The 26,733-nt window shown below is 42.4% G+C and overlaps 1 protein-coding gene across 4 annotated transcripts; it reads right to left on the bottom strand.

Moving 5' to 3' along the window:
* Positions 1 to 2,406: 2,406 nt before the first annotated feature.
* On the bottom strand, positions 2,407 to 25,605 carry Sfxn4 (sideroflexin 4). Of its 4 annotated transcripts, XM_028773086.1 has the most exons (14): positions 25,502 to 25,605; positions 24,215 to 24,280; positions 22,245 to 22,319; positions 20,875 to 20,901; positions 20,734 to 20,788; positions 19,403 to 19,428; positions 17,543 to 17,596; positions 17,403 to 17,459; positions 17,239 to 17,304; positions 15,525 to 15,603; positions 14,723 to 14,838; positions 7,950 to 8,035; positions 5,892 to 6,009; positions 2,407 to 2,747 (listed from the first exon to the last, which is right to left on the bottom strand). In XM_028773086.1, exons 1-14 carry the CDS (start codon positions 25,538 to 25,540, stop codon positions 2,670 to 2,672), a joined length of 942 nt encoding a protein of 313 aa, XP_028628919.1. In that variant the 5' UTR covers positions 25,541 to 25,605; the 3' UTR covers positions 2,407 to 2,669. The 4 variants fall into 4 exon arrangements, with proteins under 4 accessions (XP_028628919.1, XP_028628900.1, XP_028628893.1 ...); XM_028773067.1 differs by lacking the exons at positions 17,403 to 17,459; positions 17,543 to 17,596; XM_028773060.1 differs by lacking the exons at positions 17,403 to 17,459; positions 17,543 to 17,596; positions 25,502 to 25,605 and adding an exon at positions 25,379 to 25,451.
* Positions 25,606 to 26,733: the final 1,128 nt, after the last annotated feature.

A 26,733-nucleotide genomic window follows, 5' to 3' on the forward strand; every position in this document is an offset into this window, starting at 1 on the left:
CTACTAATGTCTTTTCATTTTCTCCCTTATCTTGCAGTACTGTTAAAATTACAAACATGACACAATAGAAACATTTTGATAAAGCTTTAAGTAGTAGTAAGACAGTCTTCCATATGGAGGCTTTGCCCATCTTGTGGTTTCTTTTTTTTGTTTTGTTTTGTTTTGTTTTGTTTTTTGAGACAGGGTTTCTCTGTATAGCCTGGGCTGTCCTGGAACTCACTCTGTAGACCAGGCTGGCCTCAAACTCAGAAATCTGCCTGCCTCTGCCTCTCAAGTGCTGGGATTAAAGGTGTGCACCACCACCGCCCGGCATTTTTTTTTTTTCCTATCTTGTGGTTTCTTGATTTATGTGTATGAGTATTTTGCCTCCATGTATGTACATGCACCACTTGTATATCTAGTGCTCATGGCAGTCAGAAGGCACTGGCTTTCCTGGGGCTGGAATTATAGATGGTTATGAACCACTATGTGAGTGCCAGGAACCAAACCTTGGTCCTCTGCAAGGATAAGTGTTCTTAACTGCTCTGGCATCTCTCTAGCTTCTACCTTTTATTTTTTGAGGCAAGATCTCACTATATAGTTCTGTCTGTTCTGGAACTTGCTACATAGACCAAGCTGGCCTCAAACTCATAGAGATATGCCTGCTTCCTGGGTGTTGGGATTGTAGATATGGCCGCTATACATTCCTTATTATCCTGATCTTGTCAACACACATATTTTTAAAAACTTATTTGTATATATGTGTGTCTTTGTATATGTCACATGTTTGGGTGCTGGATCCTCCTGGAGCTGGAGTGATAGGCAGTTGACAGCAGGCTACATGGGTGCTAGGAAATGAATTCACCACCTCTGGAAGAACAGCAAGCACACTTAAATGCTGAGTCATTATTCTAGGCCATGGTTCTCTACCTTTAATTCTGTGTAGTGTTCACCTATAGCTGCACTGAGCCACTTGGTAGGTCATTTTTTTCTAATTTTGTCTCTTTGGGCTGCTGTGATACTTTTTTAAAATCAAATTTTGAAGTAACTGTCCTGTAGACAGGAATGAGTTTAATGTGAAAATATCACCGCAGTAACCAAATATGTGTGCATCTTCTCTAAAGACAGTCTGCTAGGAAATACGACCGGGCAACAGGTCTTGAAGTAGTATGGCCACAAGAGAAATGGGATGCTATGGAAGCCAGTGGAAGGGGTACCTCACTCAATACTGTGAGTTCTCTAGGCCTCCAGAGAAGGAACAGCTTCTGTAAAAAGAAAAAACAGAAAAGCTCACAAACTCATATGAGGAACCAGATGTTAGGTTCTGCATGACATAGAAGGGGATGACAAGAGATGAATAAGATAGAGGTTTTCTAAGTGTGTTAAGGATCAGAATTTGGTCTCTAAACACAAGCAGGAAGTTTCAGAGAGCAGCCAGAGCAGGCCAAAAAGCCACAAGGCAATGCCATCAGGGGGTACTGTTGCACTAAGCTGAAGTAGCACCTGAAGCCTTGTGGTCTGTTTGTTTTTGTTTTGTGTTTTCGAGACAGGGTTTCTCTGTGTAGCCCTGGTTGTTCTGGAACTCACTCTGTAGACCAGGTTGGCCTCAAACTCAGAAATCCACCTGCCTCTGCCTCCCAAGTGCCGGGATTAAAGGCGTGTACCACCACTGCCCGGCCCAAGCCTTGGGTTCTTAACACATGAAATTATGCCTGTCTGGGGTAAAGGGTTGAGTGACATAGCTGGGTAAATTATGTCACCATTACCCAAGATTAGTAGGGAGCTGAGATAAGGCATGGTTGAGTCCTGTGGATCATCCAAAGAGCCAAGTACATTGTAGCAACTGGTTGGGGTCTGAGGGGCTGACAGAATGGTAGTTCAGCCTTGGATGGGGCTTGGGTGATAGCCATCTCAGCAGAATATAGGCTGTGACCAACACAGAGAAACCCTGTCTTGAAGAAGGGACTGGAGAGGAAGGAGGAAGAATCAGAAGAAGAAAAGAAAGGAAGAAGACATTTTGACTAGGAAGTATTTTTGTTTTGTTTTTGTTTTTTGATAAGGCAGTTTCAATGTTCCTGGAAGTAGCCTACAGAAAGGGAAATGAGCCCCAGTGACTACAGAGCAAGGCTCAGAGGAAGGGAGATGGGGATCCCTAAGAGAGTTGACTGTATATAGTCCTGGACTGGTGTTGAACACAAAGCTGTTGCTGGCTAGGGGCCTTGGTTATTCTAGAAATAGAAGTATCATGGTCCTGTCAAACAGAAACCAGGGAAGCAGAAAGAATGCAGCATGGAATAAGATGAAGTAAGTAGGGAAATAGGATTACTTTAGGGACTAGAAGCCTTAATGAGCTCACAAGAGCTTTGTGTCTATCTGGAGGCTATCAGTGTAGTGTTTGTGTCCCAGATAAGGTATACCGTTAGACGATTTTTTTCAAGTACTCAACTTCAGACAGGTTTATTCACAGGTACACATTATCCTTTCCTGGGCCGACTCTTACTTCATCCACAGTTCTCTCAGCAGTCCCCTGGGTGCTGCTCTTCTTTCAGTCAGACTCAGAGCCCCAAGTACAGTAGGCACTGAAGCCAGCTTGCTGTACAAGTGTTGCTGGGAACCCTGAGGACCAAGACAGTGCTCTCTGAACAAACCTTGAGGGGCCAAAGATTTATAAATAAGAGATAAACTTGCTCCTATACTCCTCTGTAATAGAAGAGTTCCTTTTCTTCTGTAGAAGACTGAATCTTCTCTTCAAGCTGACTGCACTGGATCTGAAAGACAAACATTCTTCAAAATTCATGCTTAACTGCCTCAAGCCAAGTTTTAAAAAATTCTGAAAGCACCCATTTATCATTTCCAATGATATCTAATTGATTGCCAGAAGTACCATTTCTTTTTTTTTTTTTTTTTTTTTTTTTTTTTTTTTTTGGTTTTTTCGAGACAGGGTTTCTCTGTGTAGCCCTGGCTGTCCTGGAACTCACTCTGTAGACCAGGCTGGCCTCGAACTCTCGAACTCAGAGATCCACCTGCCTCTGCCTCCCAAGTGCTGGGATTAAAGGCGTGCGCCACCACCGCCCGGCTCAGAAGTACCATTTCTTAGAACTTTTTAAATTAAAAATTTCAAATATAAACAAAGGGAATATAATAAGCTCTTGTACAGTCATCACTCAGCAATAGCTACAAAGAATGTGCTGATTTGATTTCCTAGAGCACTTGTCACATCCGTAAGTGTCCATAAGTGTAGTGTGAGTTCCTTCTTTTTTTGCTTTTTGGGACAGCATCTTGATGTGTAGGCCAGGATGATCTAGAACTTACAGTCTATTCCTGCATCAGCCTCTAGAATGCTGGGAATACAAGAATACACCTGGTTCCTTTCATTATTTCACCTACAAATTTTCCACTACAAATATTACAGATGATAAAGTCTGGTACCGTGTACACAGGAAGGAGAGTTATCACATCTAGCAAATGTTAACAGTGGACTCCTAACAGCCAATGTCCATTTCTAGTCTTGCAAGGTTGGATGCACTGATTAACTGAGACAAGCAGAAGAGCTCTAAAGGGACAGGCTCCCTTTTCAGGATCCTTGAAGTTCTAGAAATGTACTACAGGGATATCTGAGGAGACGCTGGATCCCTCCCAGCCTTAGGATGACCAGTCAAGGCCAGATATACCATTAGTACAAGACTGCCACTAGAGCATCTCCACCACTCACTTAGAGCCAACAAGCACTTACCTTCAAGGTCTGGTGAATCTTTGGGGCAATACAGATACAGATCCTACTTCCTGCCCCTGCTCTGACCTCTGAGATTCAGCCTCTATGTCTTCAAGACTACTGTCTGCTTCCTCAGCCTGGTGATGCAGTGCTAACTTTGGTCTCAGCATCCTGACAGTCATATGGGGTCATGCTGTCCACTTCTCCCTCCTGTTCTTCCACTGGGAACTCGTTCTTTTAGTTCCATCTCTGCCTGTGCAATCTCAGCCATTTCCAGAGGCTCCCTTCTCCAGGAACCTTTCTTGGTTCTAGCCCCTCTGTTCGTTTATTATCTATCACGAAACAGTAATTTCCACATGTTATATTACCTTTCCTGCATGACAGATCCTATCATTGATCTCAAGGTCTGTCCTCTCTCACATCTCCAGAGGCCTTTTTGTTGTTATTAAATTTGTGTCCATTTATTTTATTTTTGTGTGTTTATGTGTGTACATATTTGTGGGTGTATATGTCATGGTACAGGTATAGAGGATAACCATCAGGACTCAGTTTTCTCCTTATGTCATGTGGGTCTCAGGGAATGAAATCAGGTCTCTAGGCTTAGTGGTAAGCACTTTTATCTAGTAAGCCTTCTCGATGGCCCATGAGCTGAGTTTTAAACAGGCACAGAACACAACTCTAAAGCAGTAATTCTTGGCACAGACACTGTCTTCAACTTCCTTCAATAGACAAGGAAACTGAGAAAACTGACCAACATGATAGAGGAGCTAGGAATTTTAACATAGAAAACATAAATATTTTGTATTGCTCTACACAATGAATTATCTATGGAACCATATTCCCTAATACATCATCCATAAGCTAGCTACATGTGAGTACATACATTAAAATCAGAAGGTTTGTGGGCTAGAAGGATAGCTCAGTAGTAGAGCACCTGTCTAACATATACAAGGCCCTAGGTACAGTTTCCAGCACTGAAGAATAGTAATAAAAGTTAGTGTCTTAGTCACACACTAAGGACTCAGCAGCCACATGTGACCAGTGTTTGCCATACTGAGACAGCACACAGTACTGCATCACTGCAGAAAGACCCACTGCATAAAGCATGACTACACAGCTTTAGAGAGAATCTAAAAGCTCTTGAGTGTCTTTCAAAGATTTGTTTGTTTGTTGATTGGTTGATTTATTCATGATCTTTGGAAGAAGGTCTCATGCAGCCCAGGCTGACCTCAAACTCACTATAATGAAGGATAACTTTGGGCTTCTGATTTTCCTGCTTTTACCTCCAAAGCCCTGGGATTACAGGTATATGCTACCATGCATAGCTTATATGGTGCTGGGGATCAAACACAGGGCCTTGTGATGCTAGGAAAGCACTTTACTAGCTGTGCTACATCCTCAGCTCAAAGTTTTTAGTTTGGTTTTTCAGTATTTATTTTGTATGTATGGGTATTTTGCTTGTATATATGCCTGTGTACCATGTGCATGCACTGTCTATGGAGGTTAGAAGATGTGTGATTGCACTGAAACTGGAGTTACAGATGGCTGTGAGCCAACATATAAGTGCTGTGATCCAGACCTGGGACCTCTGCAAGAACAGAAAGTGGTCTTAATTGCTGAGGCAATCTCTCCAGTCCCAGTTTTTAGTTTCTGAAACAAGGACTTGTTATGAAGGCTAAGCTAGCCATAAACTGAAAATCCTCTATATCAACCTCCTGAGTGTTAGGATTACAGGTTGTAATCCTAACTGGCTGCCTGGTAGCTATCATGTGGCTGCTGGGAACTAAATCAAAGACCACAGCAAGCGCAGTAAATCTTCTACTATTATTATTGTTGTTGTTGATCAAGACAGGGTTTCTCTGTGTAGCATTGGCTGTCCTGGAACTCGCTCTGTAGACCAGGCTGACCTTATGGGTCATCACTAAAGCCCCAACTTTGTATTTTTTTTTTAATAAAATTACTTCTTTTTCGTTTGTTTGTTTTTGTTTTGAGACAGGATTTCTCTGTGTAGCCCTGGAACTTGCTTTGTAGATCAAACTCATAGATTCCACTGCCTTTGGCTCCTGAGGGCTGGGATTAAAGGTGTGCACCACTACAATCTAAATTATTTCTAAAATTATCTAAAATTATTTCTTTTATTCCTATAAACATGAACTAAAAACCCAATTTCTCATCTGCGGGGAAGCTGTGGGGTTCTTACCTGTCCAATTTGTGGAAACATGCTGAATGACACTGGCACCATCAGTCCCATCATAAAGAATGTAGAACTCATTCTCAAGATCGCTAATGACAGCAGAGTTTGTGGGTAAAACCTCGATCTGTAAGAGACAAGGTACAGCTCACACACAGAGCTCAAAACTTTTGGCCTCTTCTGAAGCAGGCCTTTTGTTTCAGTGGTGGCTGATTTGGACCAGCATGTAGTTACAGGTATATGCCTAGATCACTGCACAACCACCTACCAGAGGCTCTAAAAGGTACATGGACTGAGCTCTGGGTGAGGTTTATTTACTCAGGGAATGGGGCATTGACCAGTTAGAGCAACTTGTTTAATCTCCAGAGCCTGAAGTAATAGTTCAGATTCTAGTGCATATGACTCAAATCGTATTACGTGATAGGCTTTTGTTTGGTTGTAGTTTTGTTTTGAGCTGAAGTTTCTCCTGTATCCCTGGCTGTTGTGGAACCTGCTCTGTAGGCTGGCTTTGAACTCAGAGATCTGCTTCCCTTTCTCCTGAATCCTGGCATTAAAGATGTGTGCCACCACTGCCTGGTTGTGTGGTATTTAAAGAATGGAAGCAGCAGTATAGTGTTATGCATAGCATTCTAGCCTGGGGAGTCAGACCCCCAAGGCCAGATGAATGATGTGTGCCATTTTATTGACAGAGCATGTGTCCAATGGGACTCCACTTGTCCTTTATACTCCTTGGATTTTCTGGGTTTTGTTTGTTTGTGTTGAGGTTCAAAAAGCAGAAATTGAGATAGAAAGTCTCCAAGATGCTCTATTGTGGATATCATCTGCAGTCCTTGGTTCTGAGGCACTGGTTCTGTGAGATAGATCATCTAATGGTTCTGACCTTCAGACTTCACACCATTCCCCGGAAACAAATGCCACTTTAACCCTACAAAAATCTTGTATATCATTCATGGTTAACAAGCATTGCAGCTAACAAGCTATGGGGTTGAGTATGGCCAGAACAGCCCAGGAAGATCCCAACTAAGCAAGTCTCTGCATCTATCTGGCTAGTTCATCTGTGGGAAGGGACAGCTGGCTCTGCCCAGGGTATTTCCTTATTTCCAAAAATGTGCCCCACATGGGGTGCTAGATGGGCTTTTTAGACTTGCCATGGGGAACTGAGTGACTATCATGTGCCCACAGAAAGTTCTTCATCTGAATGAAGAGAGATCTGCTTAAGTTTTACTCTATGGCTCTCTGATGGGGAGGCTATGAGGTGACTGGGGGTTGTCAGCAGCTATGTCTCTTTTCACTTTGGCAGAAGACTTCCACCAACACCACAGGGCTAAAGAAAAAGGAAACATCCAGCAGAGGTATTTCAGGCTCAGTGCTATAGACTACTCCTGCCTGTGCCAGATATCTATCTCTGTAACTGCAGGCTGAGTTTATCAATTGGCAACCACAGGAGCCCTGACAGACCCCATGATCTCTGCCTACAGCAGTATCTTGTTTATTTATGAGATAGGCTGGCCTAAATCCAGTATGTAGTCCAGTGTAACCTTGAATTCGTCATCCTCCTGCCTCCACTGTCCAAGTACAAGGATTATAATATGTACCACTATGCCATTTGTGAGGTGCCTGGGATCATATCCAGGGCTTTGTGTAGACTAGATAAACACTCTACCCATATTTCTTCAGCCCTAGCCCTATATCATGTCAGTCTACTGGATCTGGAGCAATTTGAACCTATTATAAGGTACACTAGTGTTTATATCAGAGTTGGGAGAACCTGAAGATCACCCTTTTATACTCTACCTATAGTCAGAAATAGCTCATGGTCATGTCAAGAGACAGTTAACCAAGAGGAAAGCTTAGGCTCCAGGTTCAGGCAAACAACTGTTCTAAATTCCTCTCCTCCCTAATAGATTCTTACTGGTTTGTCTTATAGGAAGGCTATAATGGCCCTCATGCCCGCTCCTCCCACTAGATTTGTATTAGGTGAATTTATAAGGGCTTTGATTTGTTTATTTCTTTTCTGTTTTTCTTTTTTAGATGGGGTTCAACCACATAGGGAAAGGGCCCTCTTACCTTTTTAAAATGTGGATAAAGAGTTCAGGGGCCAAGGCTGAGGTACCAAACAGCACTGCTCTGGATTTTGCTGTTTCTTTAATAGCCTGGTAGAAAGGCCAAGGGGATAGCTTAGTACAGGGAGAGAGACAATATCCAGGGCCCACATTAGAGAATAGCATAAACAGCTCCTTTTTAACTGGGAAAGAGGTGGAGCTGACATTTTATGGGGGTCTGTCAGGGTCGGGGAAAGGTGCTCACAAGATAGCTGGGCTGGTGCTAAGAGTAACTGAGGAGGGATTTCACCTTCTTGGCCCCATTGTGGTCCCCATCAACCCATTGAAACATCCCCAGTAAACCATCAAAAGTACATACCAAGGCAGCATCTAGACAACACCTCACCTAGAATGAACTAAACTAGCAGCCTCCAAAAGCAATTCAGGATTTGCCCTGAATTTGGCTCATATTGCCTTTCAACCTTACCTTTGCCCCTAGCCTCCTACCCTAACCCTTTTACCAGTGGTTCCTATCCTATCACTGGGGAACCTCCCTAAAGCCAGTTTTGAGTACACAGGGCTACTCTCCAGGCAAGGATAATTGTCTACACCAAGCTATCACCTGTGTGCACCTAGACATGCATTTCAAGTCTGCAGTATTTTGTGGGGGCTAGAGTGGGAGCTCAGATGTTAAAAGCACTTGGCTGTTCTTACAGAGCTGAGTTCAGATCTAAGCATCCATGTCAGGTACTTCACAACCACCTGAAACTTCAGCTTGGGTGAGCATACGTGCTCCCACCCATCCATGACACATACAGACAGAGAATAAACTCATACAGACACATTCATATAAATAAAAACACAACATTTTTAGGGTCTGGAGGGATGGCTCAATCATTAAGAGCAGTTGTAGCTCTTGCAGAGATCCTTGATTTTGTTCCCAGCACTCATATAGTGACTCACAACTAACAGTAACTCCAGCTGCAGGGAACCAGTGCTTTCTTCTGTCTCCTTTGGACACCAGGCATGCACAAGGTTAATACAGTTGATCAAAAGGAGAGAATAAGTGACTGTGGAGTGCACGGCCCCAAATGAGGCACATATAACACAATCCTTACATCCAAGGCTCAGAGAACATCACAGAAGAAGGGTAAGAAAGACTGTAAAACCCACAGGATCTGGAAGAATGCACCAAGTTGTGTCTTCTGAGCATGACAGGGATGTTACACCTGAGCTCTCAGGAGTATGACTGCCTGCACAAACAGGCAGTTAGTGCTCCAGCATGGATAAAGGTAAGAGCTCACACTGTTTCACTCCTAGCTGAAGAACTAAAGGCAGGCAACAACTGCTGAGGGAGGGAGAATCAACTTTCTTTAGAGCCGCCAACAGATTGCCCATATTTTTTTTTTTGTTTTTTGTTTTTTTGTTTGTTTGTTTTTGTTTTCGAGACAGGGTTTCTCTGTATAGCCCTGGCTGCCCTGGAACTCACTCTGTAGACCAGGCTGGCCTTGAACTCAGAAATCCGCCTGCCTCTGCCTTCCAAGTGCTGGGATTAAAGGCGTGCGCCACCACTGCCTGGCGAGATTGCCCATATATAAAGTCACAGTTACACATATACACACAAGAAGGGGAGAGGAGAGTGAGACAGCTCAGCAGATAAAGGCATTGCTGCCAAACTTGATGACCTGAGTTTGATCCCTAGGATCTACATGTGGAAGAAAAAAAATTTAATTCCCAATTCATATACATACCACTTGAGGCTGCACAAATATACGCCAGTGGGCTCACATGGGGGTTCTCTCTCTCTAGTACACTGGAGTTCAGAATTGAATACAGGCTGCTAAGCATAGGCTGTTTCTATACTGGTGGGATAGGGCAGCCACTCTCTTATCAGCCCAAGCATAAAGGGAACATTCCAGAAGGACACTTGTTAGCAGGACACACTCACTCTGTTGGCAGATGAGTGGCTTCCAAGCCAATGGGAGAAATCCACACTATCTAACCTGAAATTTGATCCAAGGTGCCTGATTATAATCAGATACCTCTGGTTACGAAGTTCTGAAAGCTTAGCCAAGGAAAATAAACACGTTTCAATGACGGAAACCATAAAAAATCGCATATGCTTACGCACAGTTGTGAACATTTTATTCCTAAGAGAAAGAAAAAGGTTCTCTTTAAAGCAGACAATCACATTTTTTTTCACCCTAAACTGATCATCCTGAAGAAATGCAGTTTGTGCTGGTTGAGATGGCCTGAAGACATTTCTAGCCCCCGAGGATCATAAGGAGCTCAAGGTTGGGCTTAGATTGACCTTGGAAATACTGAGCCTACCACAGGCTGGCACATAGGAGGAGCTAAGCAACAGAATGATTAAAATCATGGTTTTTCCACACTTTCCAGCTTTATAAATACTTCATGAACTTTATAAATACTGATAACTGAAAGTGAAAACTGAGTCAAAAAGAAATGCAAATATATCCTCACAAACAACTGCTGTCAGTCATGGTTTGGAGCATTTTTATTCCTAAGAGCCCAAACACCCATTTCCTGGAGGGTTAATATAGATGGAAAATGTGGGCCATCCAACATCGGACTACTAAACAATGAGAAGTTGATTTTTTTGTTTTTGTTTTTCGAGACAGGGTTTCTCTGTGTAGCCCTGGCTGTCCTGGAACTCACTCTGTAGACCAGGCTGGCCTCAAACTCAGAAATCCACCTGCCTCTGCCTCCCAAGTGCTGGGATTAAAGGCGAGAAGTTAATGTTAATCTCACACTACATAGCAAGTATGAGGCCAACCTAGGCTATATGAGATCTGTCTCAAAACAATGAAAACAGTAAAAGTGGAACACTGACTGACATATGGTAGGAAATGGATTAGCTACAGAAGTGAAAGAGGTCAGACAACTACTACTATGTGATTCATTTATTAAAAAATAGCAAACTGTGGAAGACACATACAGATTGTTGTCCTCTCAGGTTAGGGGAACTGACAGAAGGAAAAGTTTTAGGGTTAGAAATACTCCACAATCAGTTGGGCAGTGGTGGTACATGCCTTTAAGCCTTGGTCATGTTGTTCCTTCACAGCAATGGAACCATAACCAAGACAAAGCTACTTCCATGACAGCCAGGGCTACACAAAGAAACCCAGTCTTGAACTGACCCACCCCCCCCTTAAAAAAAAAGAAAATAACAACTCTGTTTTACATATATTTATTGTATGTGGCTACATAGGCCTGTGCATGGAGGTCAGAGGACAGCTTGCCAAGAATTGGTTCTCTCATTTCACCACATGGGGTCTGGGGATAGATCACTGGTCCTCAGTCTTAGTAGCAAATATCCTAACCTGCCCACATTAAAAACCTTCCCCTGATGAAATATTATTTTTATTAGGAAGACGGGGTTTTATAATGTAGTTTAGGCTGCTCTAGAACATGCTGTACAGCTTTAAAGGTTAACTTTAAATTTGTAACCCTCCTGTTTCAGACTATGGAGTGCTGGGATTATAGCCATGAGCTACCACACCTGGCTAAACATTTATCATTTTATTATTTTTATTTTTTAAATGTATTTATTTTATGTACATTGTAGCTGTCTTCATATATACCAGAAGACGGCATAGGATCGATCCCATTACAGATGGTCACGAGCCACCAAGTGGCTGATGAGAATTGAACTCAGGGCCTCTGGAAGAGCAGTCAGTGCTCTTAACTACTGAGCCATCACTCCAGCCCAACATTTATTATTTTAAATGTACAAAGCTGAGTGTGGAGGCTTATGCCTATAAACTCAGTGCTGTGGAGGTGGAAGCATGAGGATTACTTTGAGTTCAAGTTAGCTAGACTACAAAGTGATATCCTGTCTCAAAACACCAAAATAAATTAAGTCCGAACTCCAGCTGGGAGGTGGTGGCACATTCCTTTAACCCCAGTACTTAGGAGGCAGTGGCAGATAGATCTCTTGACTTTGAGGCCAGCCTGGTTTACACAGTGAGTTCTAGGACATTTCAGACTACACAGAGAAACCTTGTCTCGAAAAACAAAACAAACAAAAACAACAATAACCACAACAAAAAACTAGCCAGAGCTGTACTGAGAAACTCTGTCTATAAAAACAAAACTGAAAGGCCCCCAGGGAGGCGAGACCCCAACTCAAGCCACAAGAGAGCACGGCCACCCAAATGACTCACGAGAGTGCACGGAGGCTGAGTCCCGTAACCCACCCACGCAGGGACAGAGGAGCTTGACCCCTAGCGAGGGGAGTGTAGGATATTTAAAGGAGAAAACTACAAACCAGAAAGGGAGGGAGGTCGCTGGAAAACTCCAGCAGACAACACAACAGAAAGTCCCAACTCATTATTCAGTCTATACAATTCAGCATATGACAAGTGTAACAGAGTTCAAGAAACGGTCACAGCAGGGGGGAAACATCCTGTTCATAAGGACTCAACCTTATTCAACCGTATCATCTACCATCTATCTTGTAGTCAGACAGGTTTCTGGAACACAAAGCCCCAGAGCTAGCTGACCTGCTCTCCCGGCTCTATTTTACAGCTAGACTGTTAGAAGTGAAATTTCTATTAACCCTTTAAAACAACAAAACAAAATAAAAAATAAATAGATAAAGAAAGAAGGTCCATACTTCAATGAAAGGCTCTCCTAGAAAAGAATCCTACTGGATTCTTACAGAAACCACTGTGCTGAATTGAGCATAGGAACAAAAGTATTCAACAGTAAAAAAAAAATATTAAAAACAGAGGCTTTTGTATGAGCTTATTTTAGATCAGAGCACTGGATATCCCTAGTCTGTTCTTTACAAAGAATTGTAAGGCCGGGCGGTGGTGGCGCACGCCTTTAATCCCAGCACTTGGGAGGCAGAGGCAGGTGGATTTCTGAGTTCCAGGCCAGCTTGGTCTACAGAGTGAGTTCCATGACATCCAGGGCTATACAGAGAAACCCTGTCTCGAAAAACCAAAAAAAAACAAAACAAAAAACCAACAACAAAACAACAAACAAACAAACAAACAAAAACAAAAAAAAACCAAAAAACCCCCAAAGAATTATAAGATAAAGACTGTAAAAGTTCTGCTGTGAGGTGGAAGAGAGATGGAGTATGGGGCAGGCTGGGAAAGGAATGGCCAAGACAAACCTTAAGCATCACACACAGGAAAGACAGCTACTGTGAGCAAGCTCTTGCTTACAACACCACTTGTGAGATGTCCACTAGCATAATCAGTCTTTTTTGTTGACCTTGAACTTCTGATCTTCCTGCCTCTACTTCCTGAATGAATTATTAAGACATACACCACCATATATGGTTTGAGGTGTTAGGGATCAAACCCACACCTTCATACAAGCTAGGCAACTGCTTTACCAAGCTACATCCCTAGCCCAGTACCCAGTCACTTAATCAAATACTGACTCCAGTTGGAGTATTCTGTTAATATGTATAATTAACTTACTTAAAATAGGACCTTACATCCATACTGTGGGTTACCTCATCCAATTAGTTGACTAAAGTAAGACCAAAACCTGAGCCAGGACTCGCAGTGCAGACCTGTGACCAGCTACTCAAAAGATTGAGGCAGGGGGATCACAAGTTCAAGACCAGTCTAGGCTACAGAGACTCAGTCTCATAAACAAAACAAAACAAAACAAAACAAAACAAAACAAAACAAAACAAAACAAAAACAAAACTCACCCTAGGACTAGAGATATGGCTCAGTGGATAAAAGCATGTACTGCTCTTCCAGAGGACCCAATTTCAATTCCCAATACCCCCATGGCAGTTTACAACCTTCTGTAACTCTAGAATATCTCATGTCTTCCAGTCCCAGGAGATCTGACTTCTTTTTCTGGTCTCCACAGGCCAAGAGTAACACATGCAGGGAAAACACCCGTACACATGAAATAAATAAATAAAGTTAAAATTCTTAATAATTATCCTAAAACTGGGTGGTGGTAGCAGAGCAGACCTTTAATCCTAGCATTCAGGCAGAAGCAGGCAGACCTCTGTTAGTTCAAGGTTCAGGACAGCCTAACACAGAACAACCTTGTCTCAAATAAACAAAAGAAAACAAAAACAAAAAATCCAACAACAAAAATTTACCCTAAAAAGAGCTAGGAATACAACCCAGTATTTGTCTGGGTGCAAGCCCCAGTATTAGGATGGGGAGAGAGCCAAGGAAGGGGAAGCAAAAGAAAGGGGAAAGAAAGGAGAAGAGGGACAGAAAAAGAGCAGTATGTGGAAAACATGCCTGTAAGGCCAGCACTCTTGAGGCTCAGGTGGGAAGATTAGGAATCAGAGTCCAGCATTGGGTACTAGGGAAGAACCTATCTCAAAAAGAAAGACAAAGAGAAAAAAGATTGAGAAAGAGAAGGAAGAGAAAAGAGAAAGGAGAGGGAAATCAGGGGAATGGAGGCAAAAAAAAACAAAACCAAACTCAAGGTTCTCCAAGAATCAATCCTGTCTCCAACCTGGTGTGCGGGATCCTGCCTCCAGCCTGTAGTCTTGCTCTATGGAGCTGTAACTCAACAGCCCCCACAATCCTGTGAGCAAACACCTAGATAAGACTCTCTAAACTGTCCATACACACATCTTGTTCTTTTTCTAGCAAACCCACATTACTGCACCACCTCTTAAACACCAGGGTACAAAGTACCTTTTCCTGGCATGACAAGGAGACGTGTTCAGGAAAAGTAGAAGGCAGACAGACACTAGGTTACAGGCACTCAAACACAAAATCCAATTCTATACCTACAGATAAGCAACAGTAGCAACAGCCCTACTATGTTTCAAACCTTTCTCCCAGCTTTTCTGGAATAGCCTACGACATGGCCTTCCTTATCCATCACCTCAATTCCTCGATGGTATTCAAAACTGCGGGATGCAAAAACATTCATTCCACTGACTTGGGCTGTAGATAAAAAGAACAAGAAGGAGAAGTCTGAGTTAAAGACAGCAAGGGAACATGTGATGGTGGAACAGCTGCCCTTCTCCTGACTCTCAGATACTCACCTGCTACGGGCAGGGCCACCCAAGCTCTTTCCTGGGGCTGTAGAGTTAGGAACAGAACCTTTACCCACTTGGCCTCTCTGATCCTGACTGCAGCCTGGTAGTAGGTCCCAGAATGAAGTCCATTCTGTGTCCTTTAAGCTCCTTAAGCTCAACTGCTTAAGAATCCCAGGAACCTTGAAATGACTTACTTAACAGTGTTCAACATGGACTGACCATATGTCTGCAACATCACTTGCTCAACTTCAATAACAATCTGGCAATTCTTCAAACTTCTTTGATCCCCAAGCTTAAATGTGGAACAATAAACAGTAAACCTGTAGGCTGGGGAGCTCAAAGTATTCAGCAAATCCAACTAACTCTCTGGAGTCTCTCATTCTATAGTTGGGATCCCTATACTGCCACCTGCTTACTATGCAAAAGGGTATCTATAGAGAAAATATCTCTTCTCAAACCAAAGATTCAGTTTAGGCCAGGGAAACCCAGCAGGCTACAGTGGTACTGTCATAGGTCACAACATGGCCAAGTTACCCCAGGTCTCTAGAGATCAAGTGACCCAGCTACATGCTCCTAGCCCTTCCTGCTTACCAAGAAAGACGATTGGCAAGGTTCTTTTAAGCCAAAAGTTATTCAGGGGATACTTCATTTGAAAGAGATGAGGAATTAACTGGAAAATAAGAAGGAAAAATCATTGCACCTGACCAAAGAATCAGCTGAACCAACACATCAGCAGAGCTAGCACAATCTGGCTCCCACTGCAGGTAGGACTGCAGTCAGCACATTCACACATTTTGTTTTAATTACAACCCTGAGGTAGTTCTTGCTGTGTATTCCAGGAGTAGATGGGACAAAGAGGTTATGTAACCTCTATGATCATAGAGATCGTTTCAGAGCTGGGTTAAAGTCAGACTGGGAAAATGGGATTGTTTGCTTCTAAAGTCTTATTTATGAATCTTGCTGTAGTCTAGACTGACCTTTAACTCATAATCCTACTACCTCAGGCTCCTGAGTGTTGGGATCACAGGCCTATGCAGTATGTCTGACCTGAGGGTCTATAGTTGTTTTCTTTCAATTTTTTTCTGGGACAATTGTAATTGTAATTCTCCTCACTTATTTATTTTTTGTTTCTTGTTTTTTGAGATAGAGTTTCTCTGTATAGCCCTGGCTGTCCTGGAACTCACTCTGTAGACCAGGCTGGCCTCGAACTCAGAAATCCACCTGCCTCTGCCTCCCAAGTGCTGGGATTAAAGGCGTTCGCCACCACTGCTTGCTCTCCTCACTTATAAAAGGGAATATTTCCTACCCATGAAATAATGAACAAGAAATGTTTGTATAAGACACTCTTTAAAGTGTAATTTGAGTGGGTTACATTAAGTGAGTCAAATTAGCTCAGCAAAAGAGTGCTTGCCTAGTATATACAAGGACTTGGGTTTGATCAAATGAGCATTTGCATCATTATATACTTTATTATATACATTATAGCTTAGCTATGTGTCACCCTAGCTCTTAAATAAACTCTAAATTGGATAAATAGCCACTGTAATATAAATGCTACAGAAATATTACTATGCTGAGGGCAAAAATAAGAAAATAAGAAAAAGCATTCATAAATGTTTGGTACAGATATTGTTAATCCAGGGTTAGTTCCCTGGATGCAAAACCCACCATACATATCTAGAAACTTAGACTAGCAGGTGATTACTCTGAGGATACAGGAATACATTGACTCATATTTTCTACTCATACATTCCAAATTTACAGATTAGAACAGAAACACAATTTGTAATTAGAATCAGTTTCTTTCTTTCTTCCTTTCTTTCCCTTTTGTTTTTGTTTTGAGGAATAAAAATGTTTGCACATGTATTCTAGTTAGAATGTCAACTGAGGGACTGTCCAAATCAGATTGGCCTGTGGCCATATCTATAAGAGACTGTCTTGATCAGTGTTTCATGTGGGAGGCCCAGCCCACTGTACCATCACTATCCCTTGGCAGGTGGGCCTGGGCTCTATAAGAAAACTAGGGAAGCATGAGCCAGGGAGCAAGCCAGATAGCAAGCAGTATCTTCCATGGTTCCTGCTGACCTTTATCAGCTGTGAGTGAGTTCCTGAGTCAGAAGTAAAGCTGTGGGGATTAGCAAGGAGTTCTGCCTTCAGGTTCCTGTTTGGAGTTCCTACCCTGCCCTCCTTCAGTGACAGACTATGACCTGGAAATGTAAGATGAAATAAACTCTTTCCTCCTCTAAGTTGCTTTTAGTCAGTGCAACAGAGATGAACTGAAACAACAGGGTACAAAAACACCTACTCCAAAGAAAGTTGAAGACACAAACACCCCTGCTCCCAACAATGTTCTCTCTACTGGTCCATGACTCTAAGGAAAAATGAAAGAACATACATAGTAAGCAGTTATCGTGGTTTTGCTCTGCAAGGATAATTTTTTAAAAACCCAAATTCTATCACAATGGTTACATAACTGGCATTTCCATTGGTGATGTTAAAGGCTGTGGTGTATCCATACAAGCAACCCTACATAAAGAGAAATCAGTGGATCACTTTCTGGTTTCAAGCATAAAAGAACCCTGAAATCATGACATTCAAAGTACTACTACCTGAGTTAAAATGACAGACTTTATTCCAGTGTCTGGCATCAACAACAGAACTACCTTGGAAGAAGAAAACAGAACATACTCATGAGTTGCTGGTGTGGAGGCAGAGCCTGCAGAAACAAAAATAGCTCCCAGATAGTAAATACAGAACTGTGGTCCTAAATGAAAATGGCCCCATAAACTAAGGAAGTGGCATTATTGGAGGTTTGGCCTTGTTGGAGGATGTATATCACTGAGGGGTGGGATTTTAGGTTTCAGAAGCTTAAGCCAGGCCCAGTAGCTCACTATCTCTTCCTGCTGCCTGCAGGTACAGGTGCAGAACTCTCAGCTACCTATTGCACCATGTCTGCTTCCATTCCACCATGATAATGGACTAAACCTCTGAACTATATAAGCCAGCACCAATTAAATATTTTCCTTTATAAGAGCTGTCATGGTCCTGGCACCTGTTCATAGCAATGAAACCCTAAGACACAGGATCAAGGCCCCTAGGGCTGGCATAGTAAGACGTGGACACATAGCAGACACTCAGTGGACAAACCCATGTTGGTGTGCACCTAGCCACTCCTGAACCAGTGGTACCTGAGAGTTTCACCAATACTGTCTCCAAGGCCTACTAGACAGCAGAGCCTCCCAAAAAACCTGCCTTTGCCAGGGAAAGGTAAATATAAGACAAGGGCAGAGGAAGAACAGACAGCATGTGATGGACTTACCCTGTATGTGTGTGTGTGTGTGTGGTGTGTGTGTATGTGTGGTGTGTGTCCCAGTTCCTAGCGAGGAGATGCTTGGGGGTAGACTGGGGTGAGAAAGGTACTATAGTTTGGTCAGAAATATCTCCCAGAGATGCATTAGCTGAATATGAATGGGTTAAGGGCTTGGTCTCCAGCTTGAGGTGACACTGGAAGACAGATCTATAAAGGGATGTCTTCAAGTCACTGGGGACACGCTCTTAGAAGGGACTGTGGAACCCTAGTCACTATTTCTTTTGTCTACTAGGTACCATGAAGTAAATGACCTTGCATCCCAAACTCCAATGTACTACTACTATTCTGTGCTGAATTGCCAAAGACTCAAAAACCAACAGGGCTAAGTGAGCATGGAATGATGCCTCCAAACTATGAGCCAAAATAAACTTTCTGTTTTTTTTCCTCTGCATTAATTTATTTATTGTGAGCATCAGAAAGGTTAGAAGACATCTTGCAGGAGTTAGTTTTCTCTTTCCATTAAGTGGGTCTTGGGGACAAAAACGGGGTTGAGGGCCTTAGCCTGCTGAGCCATCTCACTGGCCCTTAATAAATGTTCCTTTTCTTAAAGATTTAGCTTCATTATTTTTAATTATATGTATATAATTACATATAATTAATGTGGCAGCATGTGTATATGAGTGCAGAGTACCTACAGAGGCCAGAGGCTGGCTTCAGATACCCATGGGACTAGAATTACATACAGGTGTGAACTGCTCAAGTCAGAAGAGCTTTTATCCACTGAGACTCTCTCCAGCTCCACTTCCCTTTAAAAAGATTTATTTTTGTTATCTGTGTGGGTGTATGAAAATTTTGCTTCTATACACTGATTATCTCACGTATTTGTTAAAGTAACAGAAAGCTGATTAACACAGAAACTTCCATTAGGATTGTGGCCAGAAGTATTTCCCAACTCACTGACCTACAGTGCCATGTGTATGGTAGATATTCAAAGAAAGGATGCCTCTGTGACATGGACTTTTGAGAAGTCCAAAGCCTAACTGAGTTAAGTGGAATAGGGGTGTGGGTATAGAAAAAGTAGACAAAAGTCACAGGAGGACCTATAATTATCTGTTAGAGATCTAGAGCTGGAGGGACATACATGCAGTCAGGAACTTACCATGGGTGCTGTTACAGGCAAGAAAGCTGTAGGAAAGAACAGTGTGTTTATTATCATGGTGGACAAGTCCTGAAGGGGCAACATCTCTTGAGAACTTTCTGCAGCCTCCTAAGGACTCAAACATTAGAGGACATTTTCTTTTTCTTAATAAAATAACATCTATAGGGATAGGGAAATGGCTCATTCAGTAAAGTGCTTGTGGCATAAACATGAAGAACTGGGTTCAGATCTCCAGTACCCACATAAAAAGCCAGATATACTCTATACAGGCAGAGAAAGATGAGTCTCTGGAGTTTACTGGTTTATTAGCTTACCCAAATCTATAAGATCTGGGTTTAGTGAGAACCCCTATATCAAGTTTTTTTAAAATGGTAGAGAATAATGTGTGTACACATGCACACACACATGCACACAAACAGAGCTGAGTACATGTGACAGAAAAATTAAGACCAGAGCACAGAAAGACCTACCCGTAAAGATACCTGACAGCTTTTCCAGGCCTTTACCTGAAGGTAAATGATAATGACTCTTGTTCATCTTTCTAGATTTAAAAAAAATGTTCTTTTGAGACAGAGTCTCATGTAGTCTAGGACGCTCCAAACTCCCTATGTAGCTGAGAATGGGCTTAAGCTCCTGATTTTCCTGCCTCCACCTCCAAATGCTAAGATTACAGAACTGTACCATGACATATCAATTTATGTGGTTTGGTACTAGGGATTAAACCCAAGGCTTTGTGCATGCTATGGAGGCAATCTACCAATTGCGCTACATCCCAGTCCTTCAAGTATTTGTGTGTGTGCATGTAAGTGGGTGGGTACATGTGAATGTGTATGAATGTACATGTGGATGTCAGAAGACACATTCAGTGTTTTCTTCAATAGCTCTCTACCTTTTTTAAGATAAAGTTTTACTACCTGGCTGGTCTGGAACTTGCTATGAAGATTAAGCTGGCCTTGAATTCACAGGGATCCACCTGTATTAGCTCCCCAAGTTTTGGGATTAAAGGGATGATGCCACTATACCTAGCTCTACCTTATTTCTGAATCTGGAGCTCACCAATTCTGAGTCCCAGGGATCCTCCAGTCTCTACCTCTCAAGTGCTGGGGTTACATGCTTAGCTTTCTACAAGGGTGCTGGAAATCTGAACTCAGGTCCTCGTGCTTATACAAAAGGTACTAAGCCACTTCCCAGCCCCTCTCAAGTATTCTTTTAAAGCCATGGCTTCCAGAATTTCCACCTCTGTAATCTCTGTAAGGGAAAATAAAGTCAGAAGTTTTTCTGCTACATGCTACACCTTCCCCACCTACTTCTGAACAAGAGAACCAGCTCACCTGCAGGTCGGAGAAGATGGGGTATCAGCTTGCTGCTGTCAGGGTGCACAGTTGACTTCAAAGGGGCAGAAGAAGAGGTTAGTTGGATTACAGATTTTATTATTTATAAAACCAACAATTATAAAGGAGCTGGAAACTTACAAGACTCTTATTCCATGCGTCTTTAATCTAAAGAGAGATAACAAGAAGCATCATATTTTAAAGACGGTTCAACAGCAAAAAGAATCACTTGGCCAGTCTTAATTCCAATTCCTGATGTCACATTTATACTACCACTCAGACAGGGTAGGCTAGAGTAGAGAGACTAGTAAGTCAAAACAAATGTACCAAATGAATCAAATAAGTAAAAAATAAACTAAGAACAAGCTAAGTGATGAACTTTATGAAGAAACTGCCAAGACCATTAGGAAGTCCTAGCATCATGGAGAGGATTGTCATCTAACAGCCCTTCAGTGGGCCTAGAATAGTCCCCTAGCAAAGATAGCATGCAAAGACTTTCCAATGCTATCAGCCCCACCACTTGTCACAGAGCCACCTTAGGTCCAGAGGTTTCAACAAGTTCTTAGAAAAACAAAGCTAATGTGAACTTTCCATGGTTTGTTTTGTTTGAATTTCAAGACAGAGTTTCTCTGTGTAGCCCTGGCTGTTCTGGAACTAGCTCTGTAGACCCAGCCTGCCTGGAACTCAGATCCACTTGCCTTGGCTTGCCAAGTGCTAAGAATAAAGGTGTGTGTCACTACTGGCCAGCTTCCATGGGATGTCTTGAGGGACTAATATTTATGTGTTTGAAAAAACCCTTATGCAGCAAGATAGGTTAAAAAAAAATACTTGGTCTGAGCTCACTGGCAGGAATACAACCCCAAAGCAGGAACAGCGGGGCCACCTCTATGTAAATGGTGGAGGCCCTGCAGCTGCAAAAACATCTCCTGCAGGAGGACCTAATTGAGGACTGCCTGAGACACCACCATTCCTGCAGGAGGATCTAATTGAGGATTGCCTGAGAGACCAAGGATTGCTAGTGCAAATAATGCCAGCCAGTCAGGATCTGCTGTTTAGAAGAGATGCTTTCTTGGAACCAATGGGAGCATGGGTAGAGGATATTAAAGGAGCTTGCAGCATTTCTCACTTGCTCCTGGAGTCTGTGTTGTTGAATCTGTCCCAACTCACTTCTAACCCCTAAGAGCAGGTAGGGTCAGGCAGACAACTGTCTAGGGCACAGGCAACAAAACCCTGCATTAGAACACTGCCTCCAAAGGAATATTGACTCTGAGTTTGCTATGGGCTCCAGGAATTGGCCATATATGAAGAATTAACACTAGTATAAGAGAAACATTGCTCTAGCTGTGTTATGAGATAGAATTCTAACTACACATTTTTGTAAAGTGAATCCCCTGGGCAATATATATACAATGACAGGATTCGTTACCAAACACTACTTCATTTCATTCTGTGCAAGGTAAAACCATGTTGAACCATAAACATCTGTGCACATATAAGCTCATGAGACATACCCCTTGGTTATCCAGGTAGTGTTTGGGTGCATCTTCAGTGGTAAACAACAGCTGTCGTGATTTTTCTATGCTTTTCTGTAAATAGACATCAAGAAATCAGGTAACAATCTCAACATAGTCTGCGTTTATTCTCATCTTTAGAACACAGCCATCAGAACACAGCACTTCAACTCCACACTTGATTTCAAGATATGTTCCTGGGTTTCAATATAATACTAATTCTGTGTGTTGCTCAGAATTAGAGCTTCTGGCTTCCTAGACAGCTCCAGTAGCCCCCACTGAAGCCTCCGACTCCCTGGTTTCTGTTTTTTTTTTTTTTTGTTTTTGGGTTTTTTTTTTTTTGTTTTTTGGAGACAGGGTTTCTCTGTGTAGTTCTGGCTGTCCTGGAACTCACTTTGTAGACCAGGCTGGTCTTGAACTCGGAAATCCGCCTGTCTCTGCCTCCCAAGTGCTGGGATTAAAGGCGTGCGCCACCACCACTCGGCTCGACTCCCTAGTTTCTGAATGTCAACTGCCTTCCTGACCAAAGAGCCCTGGCAATCCCTAACCTCTCACCCACTTCCATGACTAGCTGGTTCAGTTTTGTTCCTTAGCTCTTTTTATTTTTTTTAAATTTTGAGGAAATTACAAAAACTATAAAGAATAATTATACAATAGAATACCTTACCCAGAATTAACAACTATGAAATATCTCATTATACTTGTTTCTAATTTTATTTTATTTTTGAAAACAAACCATTACTCTATCTCACCCCTTCCTCATTCTATCAGAAATACCAGACTATTATGAGTTTAGGGTGTAATCCTCCAGTCCATAGTTAGACTTATGTATATATACTTGGATATATATATACCCACAAATAAATATAGCATTTCATTATAATTTGCGTATGCAATGTACTTTGCACCTCATCTCACAGACATCTGTTTTCTCACTTGTTTACATAGAGTTTTTGCAGTGCTGGGGATGAACCTATAGCTTTGTCCATGATAGGCAGGCAGCGCATCACTGAGCTACATTTCGAGGCTCCTGTTCTCCCATTTAACAACCTTCATACTATGCATTTCCACTAAATAAAATATTGATAACCAGTTCACACTTTTAATGGCTAGTCAGAATTCCACTATATAAAATACCATATTGTGTATTTCCCTACTACTAGGCATTGAAATCCTTTTCTGGCTCTTAAGACAAATAAAGGGGTGAGAGAGGTCTAGAGTGTGAATACTGGTATACCCCTTATGTTCTGTCTCTGAAGAGTTATTATGTATTATGGTGGTAAGGTAACTCCTCTTCATCTCTAACCACAATGATTCAAGTCCTGTCTTTTACTGAGACAGACAGTGATCCTCAGAACTAATGGCCTTGCCTACATATGCTCTCTCTGGCTAGTTACTATTTGGCCACCAAGAGACCACTTGGCACACAAACATCATCACTTGGCTCTGTAGGAAAAGTGCCACCCTGCAAAATATGCCTGGACCCCTAGACTAGAAACTGAGGGAGTCTCCACTCCCTAGCCTTGGGCTGTACTTACATCCCCTTTTCCCGACTCCTTTTTTTCTAAACACCCCATCCAGAGAATTTCTTAACTCTTAGCCTTGGTTAAGACAAGTGACTAGCTATGTCATAGTCTAGTTGGATGGATTTTTGTTTTGAAACAACTCATTATGTAACCCAAGCTGGCTCAAATTCACAATCCTCCCTCAGCCTCTATGGCAAGCAACTGACTCCTGGCTGGAAGACTGGTCTGGATTAACTTTGAATCAGAAGCATCCACCCAGGTATGGTATCCTCTGCTCAATTGACTTATGTTTAACTTATCATTCTTCCAACCCAAAAACTTCACTCAAAAAATACAAAATATAATAATCTACACACATGTATACATACATATATATGGACTATTATTTCGAGTTTCAAAATAAAGCATGAAATTCATTATTTCTTAAAACAAAACCACACTTACAATGGAAATAAACACGTTGACAGGATCTAATAAATCCATCCACTGACAAAATCTTCGAAAAAAGGACTGAAGATGGTGAGAAAGAGACACACCAGAGAGCAAATTAAAAGAAATAAGACTTAACAAGGTAGTCACAGTTCACTTGGGTGGTGAGATACTAAGAATTGTAGATAGTCTTTTACCAAATGTATCTCCTCTAACCACTTGGGATAGAGTTTCCTTTCAGAATTAAAATCTAGAATTTGGGATTTATATTTTCTGTTCATATTCCCGTATGACCTCATGGTAATGACCTACAAACACCTGACTCTTGCCTGGCTTTCTCTGCTGCTATAAGGCTTAACTATAGCAATAAGGCAGGCAACCCAACAAGGGTTCTGCTAGGGTTACAGCTCAGCTCACATGTGAAGGAGGGAGGTGTGTTTTACTCCAACAAGCTACCCATCTTCAAAACAGCTCCAGCCTTAAGTTCTGGATCTCCACAAACAAGGGTGGGCTAAACTTAGTTTAAGATCAAGGCTTCTAACAGTATTTAGAGCCTTGAAGCCCCATGAGGATATGCAATAAGTGCAACTGGGTCAGACTGCCTGCACGAGTTATACACTGGACTTCAAAGTCTTTGTATGTCCCCCCCACCCAACCCCAAAAAAGAAAGAAAAAAGACTAGTAGAATCTATTTTTTTATTACTTGTTGGAACGTTATTTGACATCGGTTGGACTAATTATGTCATTAAGATTAATAGCTGTTTCTTTTAAAACTTTTTTCTTTTTCTTTTTTTTTTCTCGAGACAAGATTTCACTATGTAGCCCTGGCTGTCATGGAACTCACTCTGTAGATAAAACTTTTTAATATGATTACTAGAAACACTACCCAACAGTGACTTCCCGGCCTCTGATCTGCTTAAAGCAGGTTGTATGTGTGGTCTTAATCAGAATGACTGAGTCTCAAGCAAGCCTAGGAAGCCTGGAAGGACTTGTTTTCTCTTCACTGTGCCGCCCAGCAAGGGCAGTCCCACTGAGGACTGGAACTCCTTAGTGAGGCCCTGTCATCAGATGAGAGTGACTTTATGGCCTTCTCCAATCCAGCCTAGGACCTAAGTAAGAGATGCAAGAGCGTTGGCCACTGAAGAGCTTGGGTTTGTTTTCCCTCCCCACTACAGGAACCTGAAGCGGGTTACTCAGTCCAAGACCATCTCTGAGAGGAAAAGTCATGATGACGCAGGGCAGCCTGTCAAGGCCATGCTGCCCAGGCCAGCCTCCCGCCTCCAACACCCGGCCCCGGAGTACTTGACGTTCGGAAATCCAGAAGTGCAGGTTGGGTTCCATTTGGACGGCGGCGCCACTGCGCCCTTGGTATCGCCAGGAAGTGCCTCCTCCACTTCCCCCAGTCCGCGCCGCAGCTCAAGGGGAGGAGCCTGCCGGCGTGTCCCGCCCCCGAACCCGAACGCTCCCCTGCTATAGGCCAAGTCCTCCTTCTTCCGTTCCTCAGTTTAGAAGAATCCGAAGGTTCCGGGTTCAGGGGCGTTCACTCCCACTTCCCGTCTCCACTTATGGAGAAGACCCTCTACCATCACGCCTGCACTTCTGCTTCTTACCAGGCGCACGTTATCCCTGAAACTTGTTGTATACAAAGTTAAGTGTATACGAGTTGGGTCAAGCCAGAGCCAGCTATATAATTTTCATGGTGCAGTGAAAAATAAAAATATCATACCATTTATTAAAAAATTATTGAGAGTTTCAAAAGTATGAAGCAAGTGTGGAGAAGTTGGGTACAGTGTACCAAACCCTCAGCCAGACTGGTTAGGTTTTAATCGGTTTCTTTCTAGCATTGAGTCTGTGATGAAAACTGAAAGGAGAAATTGATTTGGTTGATTAGAATTTCAGTACCGTGGAGAAACTGGAAAGTTATGGCCTAGAGGCGCATTACCTTGCCTAAATTCTGGCCCTCCAGAGCTGCCATTCCTTGCCCACCTCTGTCAGAACTAACTCTCATGACAATAGATAAAATCTTTTAGAATCTATTGATTGATTTGGCAGGCAATTAGCTTCTACTAAATCAAAAAAAGTTAAGGATGGCATCAAAAAGCATCTTGACCTTACGGGAAAGCTTCCTCTGTAGTGATGTACCTGTTTCTCTGATGTACCCACCAATGTATTTTATTTAAAACTTGCCTTATGACTTTCTATGTTCTGTAAAACTATAAAAACTTTACGAAACTGCTTCCACATTGGAACATTAGATTTGGAGTAACCTAAACCTGTGTTCCCAGGCAATTATTACTTAAAATAGCTCCAGAATAAACTTGCTCTTATTTTCTTTAAGATAAGAGTTGTGGGCCGGGCAATGGTGGCCCACACCTTTAATCCCAGCACTTGGGAGGCAGAGGCAGGTGGATTTCTGAGTTCAAGGCCAGCCTGGTCTACAGAGTGAGTTCCAGGACAGCCAGGGCTACACAGAGAAACCCTGTCTTGAAAACAACAACAACAACAACAAAAAGAGTTGTGGTTTTTTTGCATCA

Source organism: Grammomys surdaster, unplaced genomic scaffold (genome assembly GCF_004785775.1).
Source record: "Grammomys surdaster isolate TR1022 unplaced genomic scaffold, NIH_TR_1.0 66, whole genome shotgun sequence".
Classification (NCBI taxonomy): Eukaryota; Metazoa; Chordata; class Mammalia; order Rodentia; family Muridae; genus Grammomys; species Grammomys surdaster.

Bases quoted from the DNA above. Each gene is read 5' to 3' on its own strand.
- Sfxn4 (XM_028773086.1), bottom strand. From the start codon at position 25,540: ATGGAACCCAACCTGCACTTCTGGATTTCCGAACGTCAA. The intron at 17,460-17,542 runs GTAGTAGTACTT...CTCTTTATGTAG, and splicing joins AGTCTGTCATTTTAACTCAG to GGTTGCTTGTATGGATACAC. The intron at 6,010-7,949 runs GTAAGAGGGCCC...TGTCTCTTACAG, and splicing joins TTTATCCACATTTTAAAAAG to ATCGAGGTTTTACCCACAAA.